At 38.0% G+C, this 20934-nt stretch overlaps 1 protein-coding gene across 1 annotated transcript in view; it reads left to right on the top strand.

Moving 5' to 3' along the window:
• Positions 1 to 20934, top strand: part of ATP7A (ATPase copper transporting alpha) — a 225279-nt gene that overhangs the window by 125271 nt on the left and 79074 nt on the right. The window contains exons 5-7 of the mRNA XM_054721139.1: positions 9915 to 10121; positions 14644 to 14807; positions 20466 to 20627. Coding sequence (XP_054577114.1) covers positions 9915 to 10121; positions 14644 to 14807; positions 20466 to 20627 — 533 coding nt within the window. The remainder of the gene's footprint in view (positions 1 to 9914; positions 10122 to 14643; positions 14808 to 20465; positions 20628 to 20934) is intronic.

Below are 20934 nucleotides of genomic sequence, written 5' to 3'. Positions count from 1 at the left end.
CCTTTGATTTTCCTAATGTTCTTTTATCTCCATTTTGCTGGTTCTTTTGTCTTTTATCAATGAGAAATGAGTAATAGGCATTGTAATTCCACTTTTTAGAAATAAGTCCTATGGAGGTAGTCAGTGATGTATATACAAAGATGCATAAGGGGAGAGGAACCCAGATGGCGGCATAGGTAAGCACCTAAACTGCTGTCTCACACAACAATTTCAAAATTACAACTAAAAGACAGAATGGACATCATCCAGAATCACAGGAAAGCTGGCTGAGTGGAAATTCTACAACTAGAAAGAAAGAGAAAAGCTCACGGAGAATCAGAGGAGCTGCAAAAGGCTGAGGTATGGAGACACACACGCAGAGAGGAAGGGTGGCTGAGTGCCTGGCTGGCTTTCTCTGGTGGGAGGGAGAAGGAAGCTCCCGACTGCACTGAACCTCAGTTCTGGGCAAGACCCTGTGGACCCAGGCTCATACAGGGGGAGTCTGGATTGTCAGGTAGAGAGAAAGGCACACGGAGACTCGGGGGAGCTGCGGAGGGCAGGGGTCTAGAGGTGCGCGCGCATGTCCGTGCAGAGAGGACTGACTGCTGAGGTTGCCGCTGGCTTTCCCTAGCGGGAGGGAGTTGGAAGCTCCTGATTGCACTGAACCCCAGTTTTGACTGCACTGAACCCCAGTTCAGGGCGAGCCCCGGGGGACCCAGGCTCTTAAGGGGGGAACCTGGACTGTCAGGCGGAAACTCAGGGTAGCTGTGAAAGGCAGAGGTCTGGAGGCGCGCACACAAGTGCGCGCAGAGAGGACTGACTGCTGAGTGTGCCGCTGGCTTTCTCTAGCTGGAGGGAACCAGAAGCTCCCAACTGCGCTGAACTCCAGTTTCGGGCAAGACTTTGGGAATCCAGATTCATTGGGGAAGAAACTGGACTGTCTGGCAGCGGGCGAAACTCGAGGGCGGCTTTCTCTCAGAGGTGCTTGCAGTGATTACCGAGGGACATTAAGACCCAGGGGCCTCACAGGGCAGGGCTGACGGGAAGCCAAGACTGTCTGCTCAGCCCTGAGACTCTGCCCCATCCAAGCTGAGCACAGAGGCTTTTGCAATTTTGCAAGTCTAGTCCCATAAGGCTGTCTCCAGCACAGAAGTTCTCCTGGTGTAGACACAGCTGATCCTCAAAGCCAATTGGCCTGGAGGTCAATTCCTCCCAGTGATACCAACAACAACCAAGACTTAACTAAAACAAGGCTGAGCACACAGTCCACAAAGGGGTGCACCAAGAGTGTCCACCTCAGGTAACTGGGGAGGCCGGCCCACTGGGCCATATAGGACACCTAGCACACAAAGCTACCCTACCAACTCAGGGAAGCAGCGAAAATGCAGAGACAAAGAAACAGATCACAAACAAAAGAAATGAAGGAAAACAAACGACTGGATATAGAGTTCAAAACCACGGTTATAAGGTTTTTCAAGAATTTTCTAGAAAAGGCCGATAAATTTAGTGAGACCCTCGAGGATATGAAAAAGGACCAACTAGAAATTAAACATACACTGACTGAAATAGAAAATATTATACAGAGACCCAACAGCAGACTAGAGGAATGCAAGAATCAAGTCAAAGATTTGAAATACAAAGAAGTAAAAAACACTCAACCAGAAAAGCAAGAAGCAAAAAGAATCCAAAAATTTGAAGATAGTGTAAGAAGCCTCTGGGACAACTTCAAGCGTACCAACATCAGAATTATGGGGGTGCCAGAAGAAAAGAGAGAGCAAGATACTGAAAATCTATTTGAAGAAATAATGACTGAAATCTTCCCCCACCTGGTAAAAGAAATAGACTTACAAGTCCAGGAAGCACACAGAACCCCAAACAAAAGGAATCCAAAGAGGACCACATCAAGACACATCATAATTAAAATGTCAAGAGCAAAAGACAAAGAAAGAATATTAAAAGCAGCAAGAGAAAAACATTTAATTACCTACAAGGGAGCACCCATACAATTGTCAGCTGATTTCTCAACAGAAACTATGCAGGCTAGACAGGAGTGGCAAGAAATATTCAAAGTGATGAATAGCAAGAACCTACAACCAAGATTACTCTACCCAGCAAAGTTATCATTCAGAATTGAAGGTCAGATAAAGAGCTTCACAGATTAAGAAAAAGCTAAAAGAGTTCATCACCACCATACCAGTATTATATGAAATGCTGAAAGGTATTCTTTAAGAAGAGAAAGAAGAAGAGAAAAGTCAAGATAAAATTATGAACAACAAATACATATCTATCAACAAGTGAATCTAAAAATCAAGTGAATTAAAAATCTGAGGAACAGCCGAAACCGGTTTGGCTCAGTGGATAGAGCGTCGGTCTGTGGACTGGAAGGTCCCAGGTTCGATTCCGGTCAAAGGCATGTACATTGGTTGCGGGCACATCCCCCGGTCGGGGGTGTGCAAGAGGCAGCTGGTCGATGTCTCTCTCTCATCGATGTTTCTAACTCTCTATCCCACCTCTTCCTCTCTGTGAAAAATCAATAAAAAAAATATATTATAAAAAAAAATTAAAAATCTGAGGAACAGAATAAACTGGTGAATATAATAGAATCAGGGGCATAGAAAGGGAGTGGACTGATAATTCTCAAGGGGAAAGGGGTGTGGGGGTGCAGGAAGAGACTGGACAAAAATCATACACCTATGGATAAGGGCAGAGGGTGGGGTGGGAACCGGGTGGAGGAGAGCCATGTGGGGGAAAAGGAGAAACAATTGTAATAATCTGAACAATAAAGATTTATTAAATTAAAAAAATATGCATAAGGATGTTTACATGATTATTTAAAAACTAGAAACCTTAAATAAATAATGATACATCTGTATGATGAAATGTTATGAAGCCATAAAAATTATGGTATTAAATGTACTTAATGCTAGAGGAAAGTGTCACATATTTTGTTAAATGTAAAAAAGAAAAGCTAAAGAGATGTATATCAGTAATAAACATATGTGTAAAGATTTTTTATACCATATATTGTTATTTATGTATATGAATTAATAAAATTCCTGGCAGGAAATTAACTAAAATTTTGACAGTGTTTATTAATGCATAGTAGGATAATGGTGATGTTTGTTTCCTTTGTACTTTTCTATGTATTTTAAGATTTTTTTATGACAAGAATGTATGTATGTATATATACTATCTAATAAAAGAGTAATATGCAAATTGACCATCACTCCAAGACACAAGATAGCCACCCCCATATGGTCAAAGATGGCTGCCCCCATGTGGACACAAGATGGCTGCCACAAGATGGCTGGCAGGGGAGGGCAGTTGTGGGCTGTTGGGGGGACCAGGCCTGCAGGGGAGGGCAGTTGGGGCGGCCCCAGCCTGCAAAGGAGAGCAGTTGGGGGGGGGAGAACAGGCCCGCAGGGGAGGGCAATTGGGGGGGGGGGCCAGGCCTGCAGGGGAGGACAGTTGGGGGGGACCTAGGCCTGCAGGGAAGAGTAGTTGGGGGGGACCAGGCCAGCAGGGGAGGGCAGTTGTGGGGGACCAGGCCTGCAGGGGAGGGCAGTTGAGGGGGACCAGACCTGCAGGGGAGGTCAGTTTGGGGGGACCAGGCCTTCAGGAGAGGAGAGTTGGGGGGGACCCAGGCCTGCAGGGGTGGACAGTTAGGAGCGACCAGACTGTCAGGGGAGGGCAGTTAGGGGTGACCAGGCCAGCAGGGGAGGGCAGTTAGCGGCAGTCGGGCAGGCCTGGGAGCAGTTAGGTGTCGATCAGGTTGGCATTGTAGTGGTTAGGGGGTGATCAGGCTGGCAGGCAGAAGTGGTTAGGGGCAATCAGGCAGAGGCAGGCAAGCGGTTGGGAGCCAGCAGTCCTGGATTGTGAGTGGGATCCCAGATTGGAGAGGGTGCAGGCTGGGGTGAGGGACACCCCCCCCCTCCGTGCACGCATTTCGTGCACCGGGCCTCTAGTGTATATATAATAGGAAAAGCAAATATTGTTTTAAAAAGAAAAAATGTAAAAATAAATCATAACATTTAAATCATGAGTTTAAATTTAGGCATTCAGCTTATTCCAGACCTGGACCAAAGTCTTCCTATTTTCTGACAGTTGTTACCTTGAACTGAAACAAAAAATATATATACAATGGTACTTGCCAATGTAAAGCTGTTGTTTTGAATTAGAATTGCACATAGCCTTGAATTAAACTGGAAATGCCCTAATGAAATGTCTTGCTGTAAATAACAATGGAAAAGTTGTATAACAAATTCCCAGACAATGTCATCAGTAACCTTTGCTCTTCTGATCAAAATGAAGTATATCAAATAAAATAATTTTTTCAAGCTCACTAAAATTGAGAAGCATAAAAAATTATATTAAACCCAGCTTAAATTATTATGGTAGATAAATTTTAGTGGAAGAAGACCCAGAGATATACCAAACATTCTTATATTCATGGCAAAAGGTAGAAATTATAGAATTCTCACTTTTTAAAGTCAGGATAGAGTTAACATACCTTAAAATTCACCCTTTTAAAGTACGCAGTCTGTCCTGTCTGGTGTGATTCAGCGTTTAGAGCATTGGCTGGCACACTGAAGGGTCATTTGTTCGATTCCCGGTCTAGGGCATGTACCTGGGTTGCAGGATCGATCCCTGGCCCCAGTCAGGCTGCATGTGGGAGGCAACCAATCGATGTGTATCTCTCACATAGATGTTTATCTTTGTCCATCTCTTCCCTTTCCTTTCACTTTCTCTAAGGTTCAATGGAAAAAATGTCCTCAGGTGAGGATTAAAAATTTTTTAAATTTCACAATCCAGTGGTTTTTACTATATTTACATGGTTTTTCAGCCATTACTACTATCTAATTTTAGAACATTTTATCACCTGCAAAAGAAACCTCATACTCATTAGCAGTGACTTCCCATTTTCCCTACCCCAGCCCCTGTTATCTACTGTTCTATATTTGTTGTTATGAATTTCACATCTCTAGGTACCATGTACTAGTAAGTGTAATCATAGAACATTTGTCCTTTTGTGTCTGCTTTCACTTAGCATAATGTTTTCAAGATATGCAAATGTTCATTCATGTTCATAACATGTATCAGTACATTATTTATTTTTATTGCTGTATAGTATTCCTTTGTATGCATATACCTCATTTTGTTTCTCCATTTATCAACTCATATAAAGTTAGGTTGTTTCCACTCCTTGGCTATCCTATACAATAAATAGCTAATATGCTAATTAGACCAAACAGCAGAATGACCGACTGGACTAACTTCCAGATGAAGCCGGGGCTGCAAGGGCTGCCCAGGGCTGCGAGGGCGGGCCAAGGTAGCCTGGGCTGTGAGGGCTGAGCCCCTTGCATGAATTTTGTGCATCGGGCCTCTAGTTATAAATAATGCTGCTATGGCCAATTTGTATACAATTTTTTGCATGAATATATGTTTTTATTTATCCTAGGTACATACGTAGGAGTGGAATTTCTGGGTCATATGGTGAACATATTTAACATTTGTAGGAACTGCCAAAATCTTTTTAAAAGTAGCTGTACAATTTTATATTCCTACCTAGAATTCTCATTTTGATAAAGAAAATACCAGACCAAGATTTTCTAATAGGGATAAATAATTCTCTATTAGAAAATTTATACAGAATACTAAAATGTTAAAAAGCCTCCAATAGTAAAAGTCTGAATAAATTATAAGAATCTATAATTGTAAAAGGAAATTATTAAATAAACAAGAAGAAAAATTTAAATTGGAAATATTGAAAGTGAAATTCTATCAGGTAGCCATAAAAAATGACTAAAATTAGTTCAGCAAAATTTAATTGTATCTATCATCACAACTTTTAAATGTTCAAAATGACAATATTTGAAATTATATTGATTCACATTTCACTAATTTATGTTGAATTATTCCTCAGAGTTTCTGTTAAATTAAAATATTTTGGCATACATGATGTATTATGTTGTCAATGATGAACACTACATAAATAAGTTTAATTTACATCAATATCAGTCAAACAAGTTACTTACACTGTGATATTCCTATGCCTCTTATATATATAGAAACCCAAATTATATTACATACGATATGAAACAAATATTTTTCATGATCAAATCTGGTATCTGTCATATCATAAGCAATGACTGCACAAACTTTCAGACTGGACCTCAAAATGGAATTTGTTCTTTTCACTTGGGTCTATATTTTTGTAACAAAGTCTATATTTGAATTTTAATAAGCTCCCCCGGTAATTAATATACACATTAAAGTTTGAGAAGCACTTGTCTGAATAATTTGCTGCATTGACCTCTTTGAATAAAATCTCTGAATTTAATCTATAGTATATTAACATTGCTCATTTAATGCAATAATATAACATTAAATAATATAAAATAGCATGTATGAGGTTTTATATAAGAAATGGGTGCATGGGGGGGGCTAAGAGAGGAATGAGGACATGTATGTAATAACTTAATAAAGAAATTAAAAGAAAAGAAATATGGGTGCAGCAAAAGTTGAACTTTCTAATTACCTTAGATGAATTCAAAGATGCACTTGAGCAATATGAGACATTTTGATCAGACCAGTAAGTGGAATTCAAGATTACTTGATAGTGCTGGCACCATGTCTGTCATTTACCTAGTCCTCAGAACCATGAATGCAACATGTTCAGTAACTTGTTTTTAAATCCTCACCCGAGGATATTTCCATTGATTTTTAGAGAGAGTGGAAGGGGTAGCGGAGCGGAGAGAGAGAGAGAGAGGAGAGAGAAATATTGATGTGAGAGAGACACACATTGATTGGTTGCCTCCCACGCATGCCCCAACTGGGACCGGGGATTGAACCTGCAACCCAGGTACATGCCCTTGATTGGGAATCCAACCCACAACGATTCCATGCGCAGGCCGACACTGTAACCACTTACCAACACCGGCCAGAGCTGTTCAGTAACTTTTTTTTTTAATTTATTATTTATTTATTTACAGAGAGGAAGAGAGAGGGATAGAGAGTTAGAAACATCGATGGGAGAGAAACATTGATCAGCTGCCTATTGCACACCCCCTACTGGGGATGTGCCCGCAACCAAGGTACATGCCCTTGACCGGAATCGAACCTGGGACCCTTGAGTCCGCAGGCCGAGCTCTATCCACTGAGCCAAACCGGTTTTGGCTGTTCAGTAACTTTTAATAATGGTTTTTACTTCAACCTACTATTTTTAAGGGTGCTAGGATTTGATTATTCAGCAAATAATTGCCAGGAGCCTGTTATGTGCCATGCATCTGTTAGGGCTCATAAACACATTGATGGCCATGGTGAATAGGTGAAAAAAACCAAAACCCTTGGCACAGTGAATGTCACCATAAAAGAATAGGTAGAATAGTGGCTACAGTGACCCATATTATTGGGATAAAAGTTTGACATCAAATGACTGTATTCTGTGTTTCTGCTAGAGATCAATCAGTGTTTAAGATGCCACCAGAATTGTTGCTATCCATTTTCTGAATGTCACTGCCAGTACTGATCCATTGTATACCACTGTGACCTGACCCAAACAGAGATCAGCACATTTCATTTTCATGTCCTACTAGTCCTGGATAAGCCGTAAATATTAAAGAAGATAATGAGAAAAAATTGGGGTGCTTTTTATGACCATCAATCTCATCATTCTCTTAAGCAGACATAATATATGAAGTTGTCTTCACTAACCAGTTAAAGCAAACAAAATACTTGATTAAATTCCTTTCCTTTTTGTAACTTTTTTTATCTTTAAATTCAAACTTACAGAAAAGCTGCAAGAATAGTACAAAGAATTTCTGTTTACCAATTGTACTCACATTCCCCAGTTGTTAATATTTTACCACATTTGTTTTATCATTCTCTTTCTCTACCAACAGATAGACATCTATACATACACATAAATAAAAACACACATATATAACTTTTTCTGAATCATTCGAAAGTAAGTTGTAGACATGATATTTATAATTGTTTTTAAACCATTTTCTGATTATGTATTTATTCTTCACGTTAGTTTAGACACTGAACCTACCAGTTTTGAGGGTCGGATTGGAAACCCTTTCTTGAAATTTTTAGAATCTTTTCTGATTGGTGCCTCAAGTGCAGGAAAGTTAACCTTTCTTTTGAATTCATTTAGGAATAAGTGTTGTGACAGCCGATAGAAAAGCTAATTTAAAGAAACTATACCCACTTAATTCATTGTGGCTTTTTAACCTATACATTGTGTTGAGAGGTCATGCCAGTGTAACTAAAAGGGACTGCCTCTATGACTTACTTTATTTTTATGACATTTTAATTTAATACTGTACTTATAGTGTGGAAATTGCATATTACCTCTCATGCCTGAAATAACTAACTTCTTTTGGAATAAGACATAAACTAATTCGCAGTATAAACATTTTTCATTGTCCAAGTTCAAAAAATTAAGTCTTGCTAGTAATTATGAGAGAATTAAGTAAGATCCTGGTGAGATTAAAATGTTTTTTTTTTCAAAGTCAAAGCTATTTCCTTTGGGCAAATGAGCCTCCTTTGTGAGTTCTTTAACATTACGGTACTCTTTGGTAAATTTTGCCCGCTATGTTCTGAATGATGCTCTCATAGTCTGAGTGATTCACTCAAGACTGAGTAATTTCAGAATTGGAAGAATCTAGGCCTTTGCTATTCAAAGTGTCCATTGCTTTACCCAGACTGGTAGAAAAACAGAATCTCAGGCTCCTATCCTACATGTACTGAATCAAATCTACGTTTTAACAAGATTCCCCAGGTGACTGTGTGTGCATTAAAATTTTAGAGCCATTATTATACTGATTCGAGGAGTCTATGTCATAACATTCATCAGAGAAATGGTCAGGCTTTTGTTAAAGTTTCTTCAAAGATGCCCTTCTTTAGCATCCTAAAAACCAATTCTGCTATGTAGGGCTTCCTCTGTCAGCTCTCCATATAGATCTGAACCAGATTTTTGCTCAAGGGGAAGAAAGAACAAGTTAGATAGGTTAGTGGAAATTTCCACTTCTTTTCTTCCTTATTTCTTCAGGAGAGTAGAAAATCTTTAGATTTTTTTTTTTTTTACAGGTGAGTGGATATGCTAGAGAGTCTAATTTATTCCTTCTGGGAGGTGATTAATACTGCACTGAATAAACTAAAACGGAAATAGCAGCTTTTTTGAGACTTCAGGGGAGCTTCTGGGATGATAGGCACTTCCCACTGTTCCAAATACCATAAGCATTCTACAAAGAGATTCTTAAGTACTCCTTTGTGCAAAATTAAGATTATTGCTAACTTATTCCTTGTCTCTGCTTCCATTGTCCACAAAGACATTTTAGTTTTAAAAATACCATATATTAGTGTTAAAAATTCAAACAATACAGAAGTGTCTATAGAGTAAATTTGTTTATTTGTCTGTCATTCTGTTCCTGTTCTAACAGAAGTAGCCACTGTTCATAGTTTGGTTTGTAGCCTCCCAGGATTTCTGATGCATGTTTTCATATATACATACACTCAAAAATTTAAATAACATTATACTGCAATGCTGTTTTGTAAATTGCTTTTGGTTCCATTTACTATACCACGAATTGCTTTAATATGAGTATGCAAATTGTTAGCATGGTGATAAAAATCTGCTATAAAAATAAGAGCTATCCATTAACCAACTACTCTCTACCTAGGGTTTGGGGTGGAAATAATGGCTGAAATAACTTGATATAACCAACGTTTTATTTACTCAGTTTAGACTTTCCTTAAAACTGGGATGAACAGCATTGAAATTAGAAGTCTAGAAAGTGTAAAGATAACATAGGTCCATGCTGTTTTCAAAGGAATGGATTGACAGTGTCTGGTGGTGGATTGTGATGAGTGACTAGGATGCAGCTGGAGAATACCTCAAATGAAAAGAATCTTTCCCTGTCTACCAGGTACAAATGAGCCATTGGTAGTAATAGCTCAGCCCCCGTCAGAAATGCCACATTTGACGGCAACTAATGAATTTTATGCTAAAATGATGACACCAATTCACAACAAGGAGGAGGCAAAGACGTCATCTAAGTGTTACATACAAGTCACCGGTATGACTTGTGCTTCCTGTGTAGCAAACATTGAACGGAATTTAAGACGAGAAGAAGGTGAGACACTCTTAAAGCTTGTTGTTTTATGTTCTAGTTTGAAGACTCTGACTTTTTGTCTTTGTATGTGTTTTGTTACCATGTTTATAATTCTTGCCAAGACCTCCTAAAGACGATCAGTAATGTTCAGGACAGCCTTGAGTTTCTGACAGTCAGTTGTTAGTGTTTTGTTCCCTTATATATGGTTCCTATCTCGTTTGCTTTATGATCACATTTTAATATCAATGGAAGGTGTAGGAAAAATATAAAAAGGAAATACATAAGATTACTATTCTTTTTAAAAATATATATTTTTATTTGTTTCAGAGAGGAAGGGAGAGGGGGAGAGAGATAGAAACAATGATGAGAGAGAATCATTGATTGGCTGCCTCCCTGCACTGGGGATCAAGCCGGCATCCCGGGCATGTGCCCCTGACCGGAATCAAACCTGGAACCCTTCAGTCCGCAGGCCAACGCTCTATCCACTGAGGCAAACTGGCTAGGGCAAGATTATTACTCTTAATGGACCTTGGGTGCAATGTATTTTAAAAAACATGCAAATTTCCTGATAAAGTTATGTGTAAAACTGACTACTAGAATCCATAAATTGTTACTATACCTAGAGCAAGCACAAGACTAAAACCAGGTTTGTTTAGAATTACAGGGGTGGGAAAAAGTAGGTTAAATTACTAGCCATTGTTACTAAAAGATAAATCATAAGTAAGGATATGAAATAATAACAATAAGAAGATAAATAATATAAATAATACTATAATAACTTAATCTACACTAATAAAAGAGAAAGATGCAAATTGACCATACTTCTGCTATGCCCACCAGCCAATCAGGAGTGAGTATGCAAATTAACCTGACAAATATGGCAGCAGCCCCACCCCCCAGCCACTCTGGGCCTGTGGGAGTCAGAGAAGTCGGGCGCCAGTGCCTGAGGCTGGCTGTGGCCCTGGAGACGAAGAAGCCACCTGCCCCGTGATCCCAGGCCGCAGCCAGCTGCAGAATCCTCACGTCTGCCTGCCCCATGTCCTGGGGGAGACAGAGAAACCAGGTACCAGCACCTGAGGCTGGCTACAGCCTGGTAGATGGAGAAGCCGTCCACCCTGCAGTCCCGGGCATCAGTACCTACGGCTGGCTGTGGTCCGGGGGACGGAGAAGCCGCCCACCCCGCGGTCCCGGGTGTCAGCACTTGTGGCTGCAGCCCAGGCGAAGCCACCTGCCCATCATCCCCTACGGCTGCAGCCGGCCCAGGCGCCTATGGCTGACCAGAGGGAGGGAAGCCCAGATCCTGGGTGCCTGTGGTTGGCTGGAGGAGGGAATCCTGGGTCCCGGGTGCGGGGCCGAGGCAGAGGTGGTTAGGGGCAATCAAGCCAGCAGGGGAGCAGTTAGGGACGACCAAGCTGGCAGGCAGAAGCAGTTAGGGGCAATCAGGCAGGCAGGCAAGCAGTTAGGAGCCAGCAGTTTTGGATTGTGAGAGGGATGTCTGACTGCCAATTATACCCCGAGGGGTCCCAGATTGGAGAGGGTGCAGGCCGGGCTGAGGGACACCCCTACCCCCCCATGCACGAATTTCGTGCACCAGGCCACTAGTTAATAATACAAGAATAAACTCTGTGTTTCATATACTCACAACTGTAAACCTCTTTTGTCCACTCCTTATATTGTTCTCTTACAACAGTTTGATCGTTGAACTTTGCTTGCAGTAAAAATGTTCATAAGTTAATATTGTGGCCCTAACCAGTTTGGCTCAGTGGATAGAGCTTCGGTCTGCAGACTGAAAGGTCCCAGGTTCAATCCCAGTCAAGGGAATGTACCTTGGTTGCAGGCACGTCCCCGGTAGGGGGTGTGCAGGAGGCAGCTGATCGATGTTTCTCTCGCATCAATATTTCTAGCCCTCTTTCCCTCTCCCTTCCTCTCTGTAAAAAATCAATACAATATATTTTTAAAAAGTTAATATTGTGTAATTTTAGGTTACAAAGTCTTAGAAATTCTACAACATTATTTAGTCACACTCAGATATTTTAGTTTATACATTTACATTCATATTATTGGACTTCATAGTATTGCATAGTAGATTTCTTAACCATAGAGATATGTGATTATGTTTAATGAGACTTAAGTCATGGGCACCCCTAACCCCAGATGTCTTAAAGATACATGCTGTTAGTCACAAGGGCTGAATAAGTAATATTAGTATAAGCTTATTCCCACTATTGGGGAAGTAACTCAAAGTATATATAGTAATAATGCAGGCCTGGGGTAAGTAGAATCACCTTATACATAAGACCAAACATTATAACAAAATGTATACAGAGCCATTTTCATTTCAATATTATCTTGTCTGCATTCTGTCACTTCTGCATCTTTCATTTCAGCCTCCATTATATCTAATAAAAGTGCAGTCAAGGCTGAAGCTTATATTACACTTTGATAGATTAAAAAAGAAAAGGAAGGAGGTTGCAAGCAAATGAAAGCAAAAAGAAATTTCTGGGACTCCTGTTTAATTTTATAATCAACTATTTTGGGCAAGTCAGAAATAGCCATTTTCATGAGACAAGCAATGCCTGTGCCAATTACAAATCTTTTAAAAAAATTTATTAAGCTGATTCTACCAGGTACTCTCTATTATCCCTGTTACCACCTTTTAACCCAATTAGGAATTCCATTGGCCTAGCTGGGGTGACTAAATTGACTTTTTTCTTTTTAAATTAAGTAACACTGCTCTTCCCATAGTTTAGGCTCATTATATTTCTAAAATTGAATAGAAACTTCTAATTATAGTTTGAAGTAAGAATTTTAAAAGTATCCATAATAAGTATTAAACCTATTTTTGAAACTTAATAAAACAGAATTTCTCTTCTATTTCGGTTTGGCTATAGATTACATTCAACTGAGCAAAAAATAATTTTTCCTACCTCCTCTATCCTTTTATTAGTGACACTTTCCTATGAACCATTCCTCTGAATTAGTTGGTACCCACAAAGTCCAGAGAAGCACTTGATATAGGAAACTTAGGTTCTATTAGATGCTTTGTTTTCTTAATAAAAATTACTAAGTTAATATTTGTGGGGTTTTTCCTTTTTATCAAACTCCAGAGCTGACCTACTGACTAGTGGTCCACATTCCTTATCAGGTAGCCACTAAGTGCCACAGATTCCTAGAAATAGCTGCCATTTTCTACTATGTGAAATTAATTTTCTTCCTGGCAATGAGAGCAATAGCTGGCCTAGAGAAGTGGGATGTTTGTTAACAAAAGGCTTTCACCAAAGAACAGTGTGATTGCCATAAAATGAACTCCTTTGTTCTGTTAACAAGTGTGTGGCACTTTTTCATTCTAGAAATAAGAGCACTTTAGATTATTGTGTGCCAGACAGTAAAACTTGGCGAATTTAAATAAATGACTATTATTTGATATTATGTGTATGTTGGTACAGTCAGACTCTTTGCTACAACTGCAGTGATCTCCTAAAATCATGAGTTCCTTTCTCTAGGACTATCTCATTAGTTTCTAAAAATGCTTTATATTTATATGATTAGGTCTCAACTCATTGCAATTCATGGGCCTTATTTGGATCCTAATTCAAACAAACAAAAAAACCTGTGTTAAATTAACTAATAAATGGTTATATGACACTTGTGGACATGTGAATATTGCCTAGATATTTGATGATATTGAAGCATTATTTTAGGTATTGTATGATATTATGTTTATTTTTAAAGAGAACAGTATCTTCAAGAAATGAATATTTAAATATTGACATGTGAAATGATACGATGTCTGAGATTTGCTTGAAAATAATCAGAGTAGATAGATACAGAGACAGTAAAGCATCAAACAGACTGTCAAATTACAGGGGGAAGGTTAGGGAGAGGTGGGGGAGATAAGAGATCAACCGAAGGACTTGTATGCATGCATATAAGCATAACCAATGGATGCAAAACTCTGGGGGGTGAGGGCATGTATGGGAGTGGGGTGTGTGTGTGGGGACAATGATAAGATATGTACACATATAATACCTTAATAAAAAAATTATAAAAAAAGAAAATAATCAGAGTAGAGGGCAGAGATTACTTGGATAGGAACATAGAAGAAAAATTAGCCTGGTATTATTGATAATTGTTGAAGCTGGGTGATCGATACATCAAATTTATGTTGTTCTCTCTTTTGTATATATATAATTGAAAATTTCCATAATAAAAATTTTAAGAAAATAAGGCCCTCTTTTCAAATAGTTTTATTTGGTTTGGGTTTAAGATTATATTAAAGTTAAGTAACAAATTTCTCCAGATTCCCATTAATCCTTTCACAGTTAAATGAAAAACAAACATTACTCTTTTTAAAATTTTTCAAAAAAATCATTGATTTTGAGAGAAAGAGAGAGAGAAACATCAATTTGTTGTTCCACTTGTTTATGCATTTATTGGTTGATTCTTGTATGTGCTCTGACTGGGCATCAAACCCACAACTTTGGGATATTACTCTTTTTTAAATGTGTGTTATCTGAATTGTTTTTCTTATCAATGCTCCTAGGAATATATTCTGTACTTGTGGCTTTGATGGCTGGCAAAGCAGAAGTAAGATATAATCCTGCTGTTACACAACCCCCGATGATAGCTGAGTTCATTCGAGAGCTTGGATTTGGAGCCACTGTGATAGAAAATGCTGATGAAGGGGATGGTGTTTTGGAACTTATTGTAAGTAAGAATATTTGTGTAATTAATAAAATTTCCAGGAAAATTTAACAATGATTCAAAAAAGAATTCCAAATATAATTAAAGCTGGGAAAATAAGACTTAAAAGGAAAATTAAGGGAACTGGAAAATGGAAGGATAAGATATAACTTAATGGTGGCCTTCAAGCATGGAATGTAAAAGATAATCATATCTCTATTAAGAACCAAAAAGGAAGAATTTGGTTTAAATGAATAACTGAAAATCAACTTTAAAAAATGTAGTATGATTCTTATCTATAGCATGTAAAATAATAAGTTTCAGATGCATTAAAGTTTTATAAATGAAGTAAGACATATTGATTTACACTTGATCTTAGCTCAAAGGCCGAGAAGCAATGGGGCATATTGGTTTAAAATGGTCATTTTCTCCAACCCAGCAAATCAAGTTTTATTTGTATAACTTCAACAATTAAAATGAACATTTCAACCCTGTGCTAAAATAGGTTCCAGCTCAAACAAAAGTTTAAGTGTAAAAAATGAAACCATGACATTTCTAGAAGAAATATTTGGAGCTTTTTTTCAATATGCTAGCATTAAAATTTCAAACATCAGAAAAATCAAAAGTGTTATACAGTGGACATCCTTATACACACCATCAAGATTCTACAATTAACATTTTACTATATTTGTTTTTATAATACATAAGTCTATCAATACATTATGGAAATAATTTTAGACTCACAAATAAGTTACAAAAATGGCACAGAGAATTTCAATGTAGCCTCTGCCCAGATTTTCCTAATGATAACATCTAATCTGTCATTTAAAAAATAATATTAGAGTAGGAAGGGCCTTTTTTTATCTCATAAAATAACACTCACAAATGAAAAGATGGATAAATCAGGTACATAACATTTTCTTCTTGGGAAAAAAGCAACATAAAGCCAAAGGGAAGTAAAATAATTGTAATTCATCTCATAGATGAAGGTTAATTTTCTTAATATATGAGAAACTGTTATAAATCAATAAGAGCCAACAACCCAAAAGAAAGATGGTAAAGGATATGAACAGACAGCTCACAGAAAAACCAAAACATTACCTCTTTAAACATATGAAAAGCTATTCAACTTCATTTTAATAAACTGCATTGAAATGCCATTTTTTACCTATTAGATCAGTAAAAATTAAAAACAATTTTTGTTAATACTGTGTTTGTGATCTCTCATATTGCTCTTGCAATGTCAGTTGATTTAAGCTCTTAGCAGGAATTTGACAATATCTATCAAAAGTAAAGTTGCGTATAGCTTTTGCCTCAGAAGCTTCGCTTGTAGCAAGTTATCAAACAGATGTTTGCATACTAGTATGTATGAAATGATGTGTAAAGATGTTCATTATATTGTTACTTATAACAGCTATTAAAAAGAATGGGCAGATTTTTACTTTTTAAAGACTTTAAAAATTAATAGCTTTATTGAAACATAATTCACAAATTATAAATCCCTTTTAGAGTGTACAATTCAGTGGTTTTTAGTATATTCTTAGAGTGGTGCTAGTATCACCTCAAACAAAATTGAAACAAACTTATAGACTCAAATAGCAGCCTGGTGATTGCCAGAGAGGAAGGTGGTTATCGAACTGGGTGAAAGGTGAAGGGATTAAGAAGTACAAATTGGTAGTTACAAAATTGTCCTGGGGATGTAAATTACAGCACAGGAAATATAATCAATAATCTATAATAATAAAAGCATAATATGCTAATTAGACCAGACGTCCTTCCGGCCAAAGCTGTGGTGGGCAGGGGCCGAGCCCCTTGCACGAATTTCGTGCATCAGGCCTCTAGTCTATATATGTAAAAGGCTAATATGCAAAGTGTCCCTCCGGGAGTTTGACCGGGAGACCGGGAGTTCGATTGCTCACTATGACATGCGCTGACCACCAGGGGGCGGTGCGGAAGGAAGGAAGGCCCCGTCTGACAGCCGGAAGGCTGTCCCTGATCACTGGCCAGGCCTAGGGACTCTACCCGTGCATGAACTTCATGCACTGAGCCTCTGGTATTCTAATAACTATGTATGGTGCCAGCTGTATACTAGAATTATTGGGGAGGATCACTTCGTAAATTTGGCTACCCACTGTGCCAATTATATAATTTAGGAAGTGATCCTCCCCAATAATTCTAGTATACAGCTGGCACCATACATAGTTATTAGAATACCAGAGGCTCAGTGCATGAAATTCATGCACGGGTAGGGTCCCTAGGCCTGGCCAGCGATCAGGGACAGCCTTCCGGCTACCAGACGGGGCCTTCCTTCATTCCGCACCACCCCCTGGTGGTCAGCGCATGTCATAGCGAGCAATCGAACACCTGAAACTAATATAAAGTAATATTGAATGTCAACTATAATTGAAAAAATTGCTGGTATAACATCTTTGTCTAGTAAGTCCAGTGTTTGGGATTCCTCAGGGACATTTTCTGTTGATTGCTTTTTTTCCTGCTTATAGACCATACTCATTTCATTGCATGGTCTCATGATATTTTTGTTAAAAATATAATATAGCAACTCTGGAAATAAGATTCCTCTCACCTCTTCAAGGTTTGCCCTTGTCGTCATTTGTCGTAGTTATTGTTTGTTTAGTGACTTTTCTGAACTAATTCCATGAAGTCTATATTCTTTGTTGTGTGTGGCCACTGAAGTCTCTGCTTTATTAGTTCAGTGGTCAGCTAAAGATTGGATAGAGATTTTCTTAAGGACCTGAAACCAATAAGTCTCTCAGTCTTTGCTGAGGAGCTCTGTGTAAATGTTGGGGCATGCCTTAGCCATGTGGTTGTCAGTTTTGCCTTAGCTTTCACTTTCTGTCTCTACAGAGCCTAAAGGTAAGCCTGAGGTGAGAGGGGTTAGGGTCCTTTTAGTTTTTTTCTGTGCACAGCTCTGGACATGTGCACAACCCTATGCATGTGCATTGCCTTCTAGATTCCTAGGAGAATGTTGGAACTGTTATGGATGTCTTGCTTCCTTGTTTTTCCTTTTAGGCTCTTTGGTTGGCCTGTTGTTTGCACCAGCTGTTATCCATTGGCTCAGGCAGCCATAAGATTAAATAATTACCTCTAACTGTTTTTGTCAAAGTTTTCCAGAGGAAAAAGCTTTTTGTACCCTCTGAGCTCCAGTCAAAGCAAACACAGACATCTTTGCAAGTGGAATATTTCATAGAACCATCAGATAGCTCAAATAATGAAAACTTTCTGATAAAGAGACTTTGAATGAGCTCCAACCCTTTTTGCCCTCTCTGGTGGCTTCTGTTGCAGGTTTTGTTTGTTTGTTTTTTATCATGATTGTGAGCTGGTGGTCTTCATGACTACCACAGAGCTGGAGGGGAGGGGCAATTATAATGCACATAGGTTGCTGTTTTATTGGGATTCATCTGATTTTCTTGAATAAATGCTGCCTGGGTTGCTGAAAGTTTTTGTTTAAGTTCCAAATTTCTGAAAAAGTTGGTTCTGACAATTTTTTCCTATTTTTTCATTGCTTTTATGAAGGAGAAAATTTTCAGAGATCCTTACTCCACCATTACTGATATCCCTATAGTAGATATTCTTGAATAAATGCTTTTCAATTCATTGCATACTTTTTGGTTACTTCCCAGAGTCTTTCAACACTTTTTTTGTTTTTATTTTTCAATTACAATTTACTTTCAATATTATTTTGTATTGTTTTCATGTGTACAGCATAGTGGTTAAACAATCATATACTTTACAAAGTGTTCCCTTTTTGATATTTCTAATACCCACCTGGCACCATACATAGTTATCACAATATTATTGGCTATATTCTCTATGCTGTACTTTATATCCCTGTGACTGTTTTGTCACAATCAATTTGTACTTCTTAATCCCTTCACCTCTTTCCTCCAGTCCCTCAACCATTTATTTTGTTCTTTAGATTCCCCATATAAGTGAAATCATATGATATTTGTTTTTCTCTGACTGACTTATTTCACTGAGTGTAATACTCTCTAGGTTCACCCATGGTCTTGCAAAAGGTAACATTACATACTTTTTATGGCTGAGTAATATTTCATTGTGTAAATGTACCACAGCTTTTTTATCCACTTATTTATTGATGGGCACTTGGCTTGCTTCCTTATCTTAGCTATTGTATATAACTCTGCAATGAACATAGTGGTGCATATAGTCTTTCAAATTAGTGTTTTGGGTTTCTCCAGATAAATATCCAGAAGTGGAATTGCTGGGTCAATAAGGAAGCTCCATTTAAAAAAAATGTTTTTATTGATTTTTCAGAGAGAGGAAGGGAGAGGGAGAGAGAGATAGAAACATCAATGATGAGAGAGAATCATTGATTGGCTGCCTCCTGCATGCCCCACACTGGGGATCGAACCTGCATGTCGGCTGACTGGGAATCGAACCAGTGACATCTTGGTTCCTGGGTTGCTGTTCAACCATTGAGCAACACCAGCCAGGCAGGAAGTTTCATTTTTAATTTTTTGAGGAAGTGCTATACTTTTTTCCATAGTGACTACACAAATCTGCATCCCCACCAACAGTGCACCAGGGTTCCTTTTTTTCCACATCCTGGCCAACACTTGTCATTTGTGGATTTATTGATTATAGCCATTCTGACAAGGGTGAGGTGATATCTCATTATGGTTTTAATTTGCATTTCCTGACAATTGGTGACATTGAGCATTTTTTCATATCCCTATTGGTCATCTGTATGTCCTCTTTGGAAAAGTGTCTATTCAGGTCCTCAGCTCATATTTTTATTGGATTGTTTTTGTTATTTTTTGGTGTAGAATTGCATGAGTTCTTTATAAATTTTGGATATTAACCCCTTATCAGATGTAATATTCTGTGGGTTATCCTTTCATTTCATTGATGGTTTTCTTTGCTGTGCAAAATCTATTTAGTTTGACATAGTCCCATTTGTTTACTTTTTGTTTCCCTTGCCCGAGGAAATACATCAGAAAAAAATATTGCTAAGAGAAAATCAGAAATTTTACTATCTATGTTTTCTTCTAGGAATTTTATGGTTTTTACACTTACATTTAAAATTTTAATCCATTTTGAGTTTATTCTATATTTTGTGAGAAGGTGGTCTAGTTTCTTTCTTTTTTTTTCATATATCTGTCCAGTCTTTCCAGCATCACTTTTAATAGCTTTTTGAAATGTTTCCCCAGTTTTACCATTGCTTTTTAGGGGAAAGGAATTGATGAGCTCCTTACATAGTCATCCCAAAATTCCTGCCTCATGACTTTAGAATTTAATATCCAACTGAACTATATATAAACTCACTCAACACATAGGGCAATAATATTTTAGACAAATGTAGAACACTTTGTCATCTATTAACCTTTACTAAAAGTAATACTAAAGGCTATAAGCAAGACATTGAATACAAGAAACAATGATTTGTCAAATTCTGCACAATGGTTAGTGACAGGAAGAGACTTTTAATGAGATCTTCTGTGTAACCTGTTCAGCTCGACCTTATCCTTGTTCAATGTGATATTAAAAGTGTTCTAAAAATGTTCGAATGGTCATATCTAAAGGATATTACTGCAGAAGATCTTGTGTGTTAATCCCATGTTACAAAAGTTATTTTAAAGTAATAACTCATGTTTAATGGAGGAAAATTGTATTTCTGCATAACGTTTTTGTGTTTAATAGGTGAGAGGAATGACGTGTGCCTCCTGTGTACATAAAATAGAGTCTACCCTCACAAAGCACAGAGGTATTTTCTACTGCTCTGTGGCCTTGGCAACCAACAAAGCACATGTTAAATATGATCCAGAAATTATTGGTCCCAGAGATATTATCCATACAATTGAAGTAAGTGTCAATTTCTGTGTTCTTGACTATTTAATCAACACACCTTTGAATTGCTTCTGTTTGTATCAGACAGAGACAATGAAAAAAATCTGACACATTTGGTTACTCTCGATAGCATCTGGCTAAAAATTTAATGTAAATTTTTTAATCTGCCTTTTTTATGGTATTTTTCAGGAAGAGGTAGGCAAAGGCATACTGAACTATAAATCAGGAGCCGACTTAAAGTGGAAACACAAGGAATTTAAAAAATGTTTAGAAAATGGAAGTGAAATACAATTTGTTATGAGTAAAATATATGTTAATCATG

This window comes from Eptesicus fuscus, chromosome 1 (genome assembly GCF_027574615.1).
Source record: "Eptesicus fuscus isolate TK198812 chromosome 1, DD_ASM_mEF_20220401, whole genome shotgun sequence".
Lineage (NCBI taxonomy): Eukaryota > Metazoa > Chordata > Mammalia > Chiroptera > Vespertilionidae > Eptesicus > Eptesicus fuscus.
Note: the sequence above shows the minus strand (reverse complement) of the source record. Positions and strands in the feature narration are given on the sequence as shown.